Source organism: Arvicola amphibius, chromosome 1 (genome assembly GCF_903992535.2).
Source record: "Arvicola amphibius chromosome 1, mArvAmp1.2, whole genome shotgun sequence".
NCBI lineage: Eukaryota > Metazoa > Chordata > Mammalia > Rodentia > Cricetidae > Arvicola > Arvicola amphibius.
In genome coordinates this window covers 150,050,054-150,062,343 of record NC_052047.1, presented here as the reverse complement: position 1 = coordinate 150,062,343, position 12,290 = coordinate 150,050,054, and the positions used below count along the sequence as shown (strand labels likewise).

Below are 12,290 nucleotides of genomic sequence, written 5' to 3'. Positions count from 1 at the left end.
TAGTTCTAGGACAGGCTCTAGAAACTACAGGGAAACCCTGTCTCGAAAAACAAAAAACAAAAAAAAAAAAAAGATTTCCTTCTGTCAGCCACCTCACAAATAACCACACAGAGACTTATTAATTATGAAAGCTCATCCTATAGCTTAGGCTTATTCCTAACTTGCTTTTTTTTTTTTTTTTTTTTTTTTTCCAAGAAAGGGTTTCTCTGTGCAACAGCCCTAGCTGTCCTGGAATTCGCTTGAACTCATTCTGTAGCCCAGGCCGGCCTCGAACTCACAGAGATCTGTCTGCCTTTGTCTCCCGAGTGCTGGGATTAAGGGCATAAGTAACCACCACCTGGCTCACCACCCAGCTTCTAACTTGCTCTTATAACTTAAATTAGCCCATTTATATTAATCTACATTCTATCAAGCAGTGTTACCCTCTCTTCCATCTTCACCTCCTGTTTCCTCTCCATGCCTTCTGGCATCTCCTGCACATGTGCCTAGATTCTGCCTCCTCTTCCTTTCTCTCCCCAGGAATCCCACCCTACCAACTGCCTAGCTATTGGACATTCAGCTTTTTATTACACCAATCACAGCAATACACCTACACACAGTGTATAAATATCCTACAACAGATGCTTGCCTGTGATTTCAGCATTTGGAGGGTAGAAGGAGGATCAGAAATTCAAGGTTACATAGTGAGTTTGAGGCCAACCTGGGTACCTCACACCTCCCCCAAATATAAAGCAGTTATGGGGAATCCAAACAGCTCTAAACATTGTGACTTCAGTGCCTCTGTCATGATCCAACTTTTCAGCCTCGGAAAATGTCAATCACCCAGCCAATCGCTCACAGGGATGAAGGGAATTTAACTTGGCTCTTCTGGCACATTTTGAACACAATGAAAATTGGGTGAGGGGCTGGAGAGATGGCTCAGCAGTTAAGAGCACTGCCTGTTCTTCCAAAGGTCCTGAGTTCAATTCCCAGCAACCGCATGGTGGCTCACAACCATCTGTAATGAGGTCTGGTCAGCAGGCATACACACAGACAGAATACTGTATACATAATAAATAAATATTTTTTTTAAACAAAGAAAATTAGGTGAGTTAGGCTCTATGGCTGGAACCTGTAGTTCCAGATACTCAGGAGGCTGAGGAAGGAGGATGTTTTCAGGCCAAAAGTTCAGTCTAGGCAACACAGTGGAGACCGTGGCTCAAAATAATTCATAAAATAGCTAGGAGGTGGCTCAAGCCTTTAATCCCAGCACACAGGGAGCAGGAAACAGAAACAGGCCAAAGTCTGTGAGTTCAAGGCCAGCCTGGTCTACAGAGTGAGTTCCAGGACAGCCAAGGCTACGCAGAGAAACCCTGTTTCGAAAGGAAAAAAAAAAAGAAAAAAATATTTAAAAAAAAAAAAAAGGCTAAGTGAATGTAAAGAAGAGGAACGGGGCAGGAGTTTCAAAGATCTGTAAGCAGGTTTTATGTTGGGGTGAGGTGTGTTCAATCACACACCAAGATGAGGTCTGCTGGTAAAACCTCCCCAAACAACCAGCCAATTATTCTCTACCTAGATCTGCGCTTTACCAATGACCTAGAACTTGTCAGACACTCCCTTAACCACGCCCCCAGGCCAAGAACAGCTGTGTCACTTGCGACTGGGTCCCTGGACCTGAAGAAGGGCGCAGGCCCGAGCCCGGCGTTGGCAGCTGGCCGAACACACGGAGCCGGGACCGGACGACGCGCCGGAGGAGGAGCTTGCCGCCAGCTCGCTATCATGTCGCGCCAGTCAAAGGATGACTTCCTGCGGCACTACACCGTCACGGACCCCAGGACCCACCCCAAAGGCTACACCGAGTACAAAGTAACCGCGCAGGTGAGGTGGAACTCAGCGGGAGACCTCGTCCTTTCTAGCAGCCCAGACCCGTGTGATGCCTTAAAGGCAAAGAGCTGTAAGGAGGTCGCAGTTTGGCCTGCAAAAATGGGTTTCCCCTTTAAGAGCAGCCCGAGGCAGGAGAAGTAAGGTCCCTCACCACCTGGGGCGGGGCTGAGGTCACTTTTAAAGCCCGTAGACGTGTCTCCCACCCCCACCCCCCACCTCCCGACCTCCCGACCCCCCACTTGCCGGACTAGGTTTGCGTCCCCGCCCTACTGCTAAAGCTATCTAGACGCGGTCTTCCCTAATCGCCTGGAGTAACTTTTGGTTATTAGCTCTGTTAGATACATAAAAGCCCGACACACACACACACACACACACACCTTTTTTTTTTTTTTTTTTTTTTTTTTTTTTGAGACGGAGTCTTTCTACACAGCCCTGGCTGTCCTGGAGCTTACTTTGTAGAACAGGGTGGCCTCGAAGTCACAGAGAGTGCTGGGATTAGAGGCTCAACCTGTATGCCCGACTATAAAAGCCCTCTCCACGCGTTTTTTTTTTTTCTTCATTAAAAAAATATGTATTTGTGTGGTTTTAAAAAGCTCACGCAATCCAAAAGGACTGAAAATGTCTCCATCTCAACGACTGTCTCAGGAAGTAAATAAAGCAGAAGGTCGTGTTTGTAACTAAGACTTAAAATGAGCACATAGAGAGGGGCATGGTGAGAACTGTAAAAATAAATCAGCCGGGCGGTGGTGGCGCACGCCTTTAATCCCAGCACTCGGGAGGCAGAGGCAGGTGGATCTCTGTGAGTTCGAGGCCAGCCTGGTCTACAAGAGCTAGTTCCAGGACAAGCTCTAAAAAAAAAAGCTGCAGAGAAACCCTGTCTCGAAAAACCAAAAAAAAAAAAAAAAAAAAAAAATCATCATGAAAGAATGCCTTTAGAATTTTACCGGGGCCTGTAACTATGGAGGCCTCCAGCCGGAGAAGCCGGTGTTCGCTTTCTTGTGCCTCCTTCCTTGGAGCTAGGCAACTGTTTTGATTAGTGCACTGATCATCTGTTAGGAGGAGGCAAACGCATAAAAATCGCTCCCAAGGCGATCTAAGTCAGAATCCTGGGTACTGGGGATTGCGCTTCTGCCCAAGAACTTCTTTTTCCCATGCCAAAAAAAAATACAAAGTACTTGTCCCTAGGAAGATGGCTGGAGGGAGGAAGGATTCCAAAGCATTTATAACCCTTTCTTACCGGCTTCCCCTTAGCTTTTTAGACCTGGTCACAATGAATTACACATGCATATATTTTTTCCCATTTTCCAGTGCTAGGGATTGAACCCTGATGCTAGACAAATGCAACACACGCACCCCTCTCCACTTACTGCGTAACTGAAGATGGCCTGGAACTGATACGCCACACACTCAGTGCTGGGATCGTGTGTGCCACCACGCCCTGTTCCTCCTTGTCTTTTGAAGATTTATCTACTTAATATTTTTTTTCTTTCTTTCTTTTCAAGACAGGATTTTTCTGTGTAACAGTCCTGGCTGTCCTGGAACCCACTTTGTAGACCAGGCCTGCCTCTGCTTCCCAAGTGCTGGGATTAAAAGGCAGATCACATCTGGCTTATTTACTTAAATTTTTAAAAATCTTTTATTAGTTATAAGTTTTATCTGCGTGTATATCTGTGCCCTGTGCGTGCAGTGCCTGAGAAGAACAGAAGAGGGTAGTGGATTCCTGTGGATTGGAATTACAGGCCATTGTGTACCTCCCCCACCCCCCCACCCCCACCCATGTTGGTGCTGGGAATAAAACTTAGGTCCTTTGGAGAAGCAGCCAGTGCTCTTAACCTCTGAGCCATCTCTCCGGCTCCAGATTTATTTATTTACCTTTATTGTCTATGTTTGAGTGTTTTGCCTGCATGTATGTATATGCACCAAGTACATGTCTGGTGACCTCAAAGGTTCGAAAAGGTATGGACTCTCCTGGAGCTGGAGTTAGAAATGACTTTGATCTGCCATGCGAGTGCTAGGAACCAAACCCAGACCCTCTGCTGGAGCAGCAAATGCGTTTAACTGCTGGGTCATTTCTCCTGCCCCTTATTTTTTTCTTAATTGATGTGTATGTTTGTTGAATGCATATCAATGCATATCATAACTGTGTGTGGTTACCTGTGGAGGTCAGAAGGCGCATCAGACCCTATGGGTGCTCTTCTGGGCACTAAACTCTAGTCCTTGGAAGATCAGAATGTGCTCGTAACTACTGAGCCATCGCTCCAGTCTCCATCCGTAGCCTTTAAATAGGCATCTTAATCATGTCTGATTTGCTGAGGTCTAGAAAACAAAAAGGATGTTTTGAAAACTTATCGATTCCAAACTGTACAGCATTGTTGTAAAACTTCCAGAAACATAGTGCACACCAAGTGTTCCTTCTGTCTCAGGCCAATTTGCTCTGCCAGAGTGCCCAGCCCAGTGTTGACTGCTTCTGTCTACATGGGTATGTGACCTCGGGGCTGCTCCCTGAACAAAGAACTGGATCCCGGGACAGACTCTCATTTCTTTAGAGAAGTGAGGGAGCTCTTTGTTTTCTGAATTCCAGGACTTGGCCCTAGGAAGGAACTGGAATGAAAGCAGAGAGCTATAGCAGACTTTCTTGGACTACCAGCCCCCGAATCACGACACAGAAACTTATTACAAAAGCTTGGCCTATAGCTTAGGCTTATTTCTAACTATCTCTTAAGACTTAAACTAATCCATTTAGTTGGACGGTGGTGGCGCACGCCTTTATTCCCAGCACTCAAGAGGCAGAAGCAGGTGGATCTCTGTGAGTTTGAGGCCAGTCTGGTCTATAGAACAAGTTCCAGGACGGCTAGGGCTGTTATACAGAGAAACCCTGTCTTGAAAAGACAAAAACAAAAAATTTAACCCATTTATATTAATCTACGAGCAGCTGTCACATAGCTTGTGACTTTTACCTCTCCTCTTGCTTGTGCTGGTTCCTCTGCATCCGGGTGGCAACTCCCGCTTTCTTCTTTCCAGAGCTCTTTCTGTCCGGAAGTCCCACCTATAACTCCTGCCTCGTATTGGCTGGTTAGCTTTTCATTAAACTAATCACAGTGACACATCTTTTTTCATATATGTATTTATTATGTATACAATATTCTGTCTGTCTGTATGCCTGCAGGCCAGAAGAGGGCACCATACCCCATTTCAGATGGTTGTGAGCCACCATGTGGTTGCTGGGAATCGAACTCAGGACCTTTGGTAGAGCAGGCAATGCTCTTAACCTCTGAGCCATCTCTCCAGCCCACAGTGACACATCTTTACACAGTGTAGTCAAATATCTCACAATAGAGAGCCAGGCCTGGTGGCATATGACTTACTCCCAAGCATTCAAGAGGCAGAAACAGGCAGATCTCCGTGAGTTTGAAGACAACCAAATCTACAAAGCAAGTTCAAGGCCTGCCAGAGCTACATAGGGAGACTTTACCCCCCCCTTCCAAAAAAAGACCAACTTAAAAAAACATAAAAGTTGGTGGGTGATGGTGGTAGCAGATGCCTTTAAGTCTAGCACTTGGGAGGCAGAGGCAAGTGGATCTCTGAGTTCCAGCCTGGTTGGCAGACTTAGTTCTAAGACACCCAGGGGTACGTAGAGAAACCCTGACTCCAAAAAAAGAAAAAAAGAAAAAAGAAAAAGAAAAACATAAAGTATGGGGCTATCTAAACAGATGTTGTTTTGTTGTTGTTGGTTTGGTTTGGTTTTTGGTTTTTTTGAGACAGGGTTTCTCTGTGTAACAGTTCTGGCTGTCCTAGAACTGGTTTTGTAGACCAGGCTGGTCTCGAACTCATATAGATCCACCTGTGTCTGCCTCCCAAGTGCTGGGATTAAAGGTGTGCACCACCATAGCCCATCTCCTAGACAGACATCTAGTATCCTCACATTTCCCAGATGAAGATACAGGTGTACAACAGAAATTTTTCTCAAGAAGCTGAGCATGTAACTCAATGGAAGAGTGCTAACCTAGGTCTCAAGAAATCCTGAGTTCAGCCGGGCGGTGGTGGCACACGCCTTTAATCCCAGCACTCGGGAGGCAGAGGCAGGCGGATCTCTGAGTTCGAGGCCAGCCTGGTCTACAAGAGCTAGCTCCAGGACAGGCTCTAGAAACTACAGAGAAACCCTGTCTCGAAAAACCAAAAAAAAAGAAATCCTGAGTTCAATCCTTAGTACCAAAAATAAATAATAAAATATCTGAATCTAGTGGTGTAGACCTATAGTCCTGGCACAGGGAAAGCAGTGGTAAAAGCATTAGGAATTCTGCTACACAGCCAATGTGAGGCCAGCCTGGGCTACAGGAGACCCTATGTCCAGAAACCAAAAAGAAAACTTACTCAAAACCTTAAATTCAGGATCCTTTTATTCCAACCCTTTAAGGGATACTCGGAGGCCTCAGGGCTCCCTCAGCTTGGGGGGTAATGTAAGACTGGGTGTCAGGCCCCAGTTTCACCTGGATTTTGCCTTTCTTTTCTCAGTTCATCTCAAAGAAGGACCCAGAGGACATCAAAGAGGTAAGGCTCCTGGGAAGGAGGGACCACTTTCATATACAGATCCAGACAGTTGGTAAATTCCAGGACCTGCCTTCTTCCCTGGCTGTGCTGGAGAGGGTGTGTGCTGTCCTCTTCAGCCCCTAGGACACACTGAGCATGGGAAGGTCACTTTCCATCCATGCTGGCCCAGGTCAAGTCTCACATACCTTACAGGTTGTAGTCTGGAAGCGATACAGTGACTTTCGTAAGCTGCATGGGGACTTGGCCTATACTCACCGCAACCTCTTCCGACGACTAGAAGAGTTTCCGGCTTTCCCCCGTGCTCAGGTGTTTGGTGAGTATTGTATCTGAACCCCTGACCCTAGTATGCAGGTAGATTTAAGCAAAGGGGACCTGGACTGGTGGAGGCTGGTGAGTGTGGTCCTGTACCCTGAACAGACTTTTGGAAAACTGGATGGGCTTACTGAGATGATCTTACTGAGATACGGGGAAACTGAGGTCAGAGCAACCTCCCGCTTTTATGTGTTGGGTTGTTAACAATTTCCATCAAGACGAGGCTCAGCGAGGTAGAGGGCTTTTGTCTGAGCCTTAGCCTGTTTTCTGTGTAGTAACAATACCACAGACTGGATGCCTTAGTTATACAGAATGGAGGCTTATTTTGATTTATGGCTCTGGTCCAAGGTTCAGAGGCCACATCTGCTGATGACTCTGTGGCTGGCACAGCCCCAGGGTGTATCACATGGAGAGAGTCAGGGGAGAACATGAGTGCCAGAACCAAGCGAGTTTTTATAGCAAAGAACCAGGAGTTCTTTAACCCATTAATTACCAGAGTTCTCAGACTCATGTGAGTATTCCTATGCAATGAAGTGAAGAGTTGTTGGCAGGTCATGCCAGGCCAAGGAGACCATCATGAGGACTGAGGTGGGTGCAGGCCGTGCTCCCAGCACACTGACTGTGGGAGTTAGATTACTCTGGCTGTAGCTTTCGGGTTTTTGTTGTTATTTTCTTTTGGTTTTGTTTGTTTGTTTGGTTGGTTGGTTTTTTGAGACAGGGTTTCTCTCTGTAGCTCTGGCTGTCATGGAACTCTTGCTGGGATCAAAGGTGTGCCCCACCACACCCAGCTTTTTTTTTCCTGCTTTTTTGAAGCAAGTTCTCAAATATTGCCCAGGCTAGCCTTGACCTTCTGATGGTCCTCCCGTCTCAGCCTCCCAAGTACAGGGATGACAGGTGTGTGGTCACTACACCCAGCAGTGAAACAGCCTTTTGCTTTGTGACCTTAGGCAAGTTGCCTCCCTTCTCTGAACTTTTCTTTCCTCCTGATTACATCTAAACCTCCTCAAATAATCTATTTTTGTTTGTTTTTTGCTTTTTTTTTTGTTTGTTTTTCAAAGACTGGGTTTCTCTGTAGCTTTGGAGCCTATCCTGGCACTCGCTCTGTAGACCAGGCTGGTCTTGAACTCACAGAGACCCACCTGTCTCTGCCTCCCGAGTGCTGGGATTAAAGGCTTACACCACCACTACCTGGCTCAAAAGGCCTTTCTTGCCAGACATAATAGCACATGCCTTTAATCCCAGCACACAGAAAGCAGCAGTAGGTAGACCTCTGAGTTTGAGGTCTGCATAGCAAGTTCCAGGCTAGCCAGAAGCCAGAGCTATATAATGAGACATTGTCTTTAAAAACAGACAAACTTGCATGCCTTGCCTTCTTGTCTGTGGTATGATACCCTCGAGAACGGGGAACTTGTTTCTCTCGCTAACCTTCTGAAGCCAGCAGGAAGCAGATGCACATTACACATCTGGAGAAAGAATGAACAGGGAGGGTGATGCCTGCAGGAGGAGCGAGAGATCAGTGGGAGAATGGGGAGTCCAACAGGCTGCTTAGCACTTCTTAGGCAGAGCCAGGACACTGGGCTTCTCCCCAGAAGCCCAATGGTTACTGCTGCTCTCTTGTCCTGGGATCTGCAGGGCGGTTTGAAGCCTCTGTGATTGAAGAGAGGCGCAAGGGTGCAGAGGACCTTCTGCGCTTCACAGTACCCATCCCTGCACTCAACAACAGCCCCCAGCTCAAGGAGTTCTTCCGGGTAAATCCATCTGCTCTCCCCACTTCCCTAGCGCCTGCCTATTCAAGCTTCCCTCCCTGGCTGAACCCCTGACTCCTCTCCCCTGCTGGACTTTGTCTCCTGCAGGGTGGGGAGGTAACAAGGCCCTCTGAGGTGTCCAGGGACCTGTGCATCCTGCCACCCCCTCTCATCCCCACACCGCCTCCTGATGAGACCCGGCTCCTCCAGCCACTGCCTGCAGAAAGGAGGGGCCAGGAGGAGTTGGATGTGCCAGGTATACATCAGGTTCCTCCTCATGAGGGAGAAGTATAGGGGTGGGCAGTTCTACCACTCTCCTGGGGGACACCTCTGGGCAGGTCATTTTTCTTTTTGGACTACGGTTTGCTAATCTGTCAAATAACCCAAACCTAATTGTGGCCTTGTCTGTACCCATGGTTGCTACAAGACAGAGATTCTGTTTTGAGAGCTGAGAAGCAGTAGGTGCAGGCATTAATGTTCCCCTGGTCTCTCCTCAGTTGATCCCCTGCCATCTAGTCCTGCCCAGGAGGCCTTGGATCTTCTCTTCAGCTGTGGCAGCACTGAGGAAGCATCCAGCTCCCCAGCCCGAGGTCCCCTCTCTGACGCCGAACTTGCCCTTTTCGACCCTTACTCCAAAGAGGGTAAGGAGCAGGTGTAGGGCATGAGGAACTAAGGGGCAGGAAGGGAGTACATGCCATCTCTGTAAGCCCCTTGGCATGGCTGCCCTGAAGCCAGGTGGCAGCCTCCATGGCCATGAAAAGTTTTGAGCAACTGTGGAGAAAAAAGCTGAGCCCTCTTCTCTGAGCAGAGCCTGGGTAGCATAGCATCATAGTGTCCTTGCTCATGGGCCTGCTGCAGCATCATAGTGTCCTTGCTCATGGGCCTGCTGCAGCATCATAGTGTCCTTGCTCATGGGCCTGCTGCAGCTGGCCGTGGTGGCACACTCCCTGAATCCCAGCATGCGAGAGACAGAAGCAGAGGCAGGAGCATCTCTATGAATTCGAAGCTGGCACAGTCCACATCACAGTTCAGGTCAGTGAGGGCTACATAGTCTCAACAACTAAACTAAACACACAGAAAATGGGACCTTACCCCAGTAAGGTCCTGAAGAGCAGTAGGCACTAGAATTCCCATGGCGACCTGGGGACCATCAGAGTCAAGGTACTGAGCTCCTACTCGCAAATCCTAGCAAAGAGACACTGAAGCTTTCCTTACCCTGAAACTCACCCACTTCACGCTGTGACCGCAGCTGGGTGTTAGAGTGGCTGACCGTGCTGGGGACACGGCTCAGCTGATAGAGTGCTTGGCTGGCGTGCATGGAGTCCTGGATTCAATTTCTAATGCACTTTACAGGTCTCTCTGTGTAGCCATGGCTGGCCTGGAAGTCACTCTGTAGACCAGGCTGGCCTGGAGCTCACTCTGTAGACCAGACTGGCTTCAAACTCAGAGATCCATCTGCCTCTGCCTCTTGAGTGCTGGGATCAAAGACTCCACCAGCGCCCAGCTTTTATTTCAAACAAGGGCCTTTAAAATGGCTCTGTGGCTAAAGGTACGAGCCAACAAGCCTAACGGCTTGGACTCACGTGGTGGAAGGACACAACAGATTCCAATAAGTTGCCCTTCAACCTATACACACATAAATGTAATACTTTCTTTAAACATTTCTTTTTTTTACATTTATTTATTTTATGTATGTGAGTGTTCTATCAACTCTATGCCAGAAGAGATCAGATCCCATTATAGAAGCCACCATGTGGTTGCTGGGAATTAAACTCAGGACCTCTGGAAGAGCAGCCAGTGCTATTAACTGTTGAGTTATCTCTCCAGCACCATGTAATACTTTTTTTCAATGGAAAAGCTGGCTATGGTGGCACACACCTTTGATCCCAGCATTCAGGGAGTTAAAGACAGGCAGATATGTGAATTCAAGATCAGCCTAGTCTACATAGCAAATTACAGAAAAGCCAGGCCCACATAGTGAGACCCTGTCTTTAATAAAACAAACAAAAATGGTGAAGTGGCTCATGGCAGGATCCCAGCACTAGACAGGCAGAGGCAGAAAGATGGACGCTCAAGGCCATGCATCAGTAAGATGGCTCAGGGGTTGAGAGCACTTGTCTCGTGAGCCTGGCAACCTGAGTTCCATCCCCAGAATCCACCTAGGGTGAAAAAAAAAAACCCAAAACTTGTCCCTGGCCTCTACACGGGTGCCACAGCAACAGCAATGATAAACCAGCCTTTCCAAAAAGCTTCTCAGCCAGACCAAGCAAACAGAACGCAACTGGTTTGCTCTACTCAAGTGAATTCTGTATTTCCAGGCTCTGGTCATCTCCAGTGGGGACAGTTTGGTAAACTAATGAACAAAATAAGCTTGGGCTGGACCCCAGGAAAGGCCAGTCTGGCTTGAAGCCTTCTGTTTTATTATAGAGAGTACAGGCACCAGCCCCACCCACACCAGTGAGCTAGCAGCCATGGAGGTACAGTCCAAAAGGCTGGACCAGGAACCCTGGGAGCCAGGAGGACAGGAGAAGGAAGAGGCTGAAGATGGAGAACCTGCCCCAGCTTATCTGAGCCAGGCCACAGAGCTCATCACTCAAGCGCTGCGGAAAGAGAAGGCTGGCGCCTATGCCGCTGCGCTCCAAGACTACCAAGATGGGGTGCACATCCTGCTCCAGGGCGTCTCGGGTGAGTATGGCAGTAAGGAAGACAGGGACGGTTGGGAAGATGGCACAGTGGGTAGAGTGCTTGTCGTGCCGGCATGAGGGACTGAATTAGAGTGCCCACACAGAGGCATGCAACAGCGTGCTCAGGGACCATGTGTTCCTACAGCACGGTGGGGGGGCAAAGACAGAAACAGGCCTGGTGAGCCTGGCGTGTGCGGCAGAGAACAGACATGATGGAAGGAGACCTCCATCTGAGGTTGACCACTGACCTCAACACTGACCTCACACACACAAAGTATTTTAAGGAAACAAAGAAGGTCCAGGAGCCTTCATTTCTCACAGAGACCTTGGGCAGAATTTTCTTTCCCTTTTTAATAGTCGTATAAAATGGGAAAAAGCCAGGCCAGGGGGAGGTACATTCTGAAGGGACTGGGCCTTCTGCTCTCCCAGGTGACCCGTCCCCTGCCCGCCGGGAAGGTGTGAAGAAGAAGGCAGCTGAGTACCTGAGACGGGCGGAGACCCTCCAAGCGCACTTGCCTTGAGCGGACCCTTCTAGGATGTCAGCTCCAGCACTGCCAGCCTCCTCCACTCCTTTCCTTGGGACCCTGTCTTGTTTCCCCTGCATTGTAACCCAGGGACCTTATCGGTATTAACTGGATCGAGTATAAGAAAAGCAAAGACTTCTCAGCTCTGACCTGCCTGCCTCCTTGGAATCAGACTTGAACTTCTGGTCCCGCCTGTCTCTGCTTTATGTGAGTGGCATTTGGGCCACAAATCTGTCAGTTCACCCACTTAGAGCCAGGGTCTGCAGCCTGTAGTCTGCACCAGACCTGGCCCACTGCCTTTTTTTGTAAGGCCGTCAAGCTACAAGGGTTTTTCCTTTTATTTTTTTTTTTTTTGTTTTTGTTTTTTATTAATGGTTGGTTGGAAGGAAAAGGATTCTTTGACCAATTTATAAAATTTAAATGTGTGTGAATAAAAACGAGTCAGACCATAACCAGGTCCCTTTGCTTATACTGTCTATGGTTGAGTTTACATTGTACCAACTGAGTTGAGTAAATTGTGTCTAGCAAATCAAGTCTGAGTGTTGTGGTCCACGCCTTTAATCCCGGTACTCAGAAGGCAGGGGCAGGCAGATCTCTATTGAGTTCAATCAAAG

The 12,290-nt window shown here is 48.1% G+C and overlaps 1 protein-coding gene across 1 annotated transcript; it reads left to right on the top strand.

Annotated features, from left to right (window-relative positions):
* Positions 1–1,561: 1,561 nt before the first annotated feature.
* Snx15 (sorting nexin 15) lies at positions 1,562–12,128 on the top strand. The gene is made up of 8 exons (XM_038313797.1): positions 1,562–1,857; positions 6,376–6,411; positions 6,604–6,724; positions 8,356–8,471; positions 8,577–8,724; positions 8,966–9,109; positions 10,896–11,153; positions 11,582–12,128. Exons 1-8 carry the CDS (start codon positions 1,759–1,761, stop codon positions 11,671–11,673), a joined length of 1,014 nt encoding a protein of 337 aa, XP_038169725.1. The 5' UTR covers positions 1,562–1,758; the 3' UTR covers positions 11,674–12,128.
* Positions 12,129–12,290: the final 162 nt, after the last annotated feature.

Excerpts from the sequence above, each read along its gene's own strand:
- Snx15 (XM_038313797.1), top strand. The coding sequence starts at position 1,759 with ATGTCGCGCCAGTCAAAGGATGACTTCCTGCGGCACTACACCGTCACG. Across the intron at positions 6,412-6,603 it reads ACCCAGAGGACATCAAAGAG|GTTGTAGTCTGGAAGCGATA; the intron begins GTAAGGCTCCTG and ends CATACCTTACAG. Across the intron at positions 8,472-8,576 it reads AGCTCAAGGAGTTCTTCCGG|GGTGGGGAGGTAACAAGGCC; the intron begins GTAAATCCATCT and ends TGTCTCCTGCAG.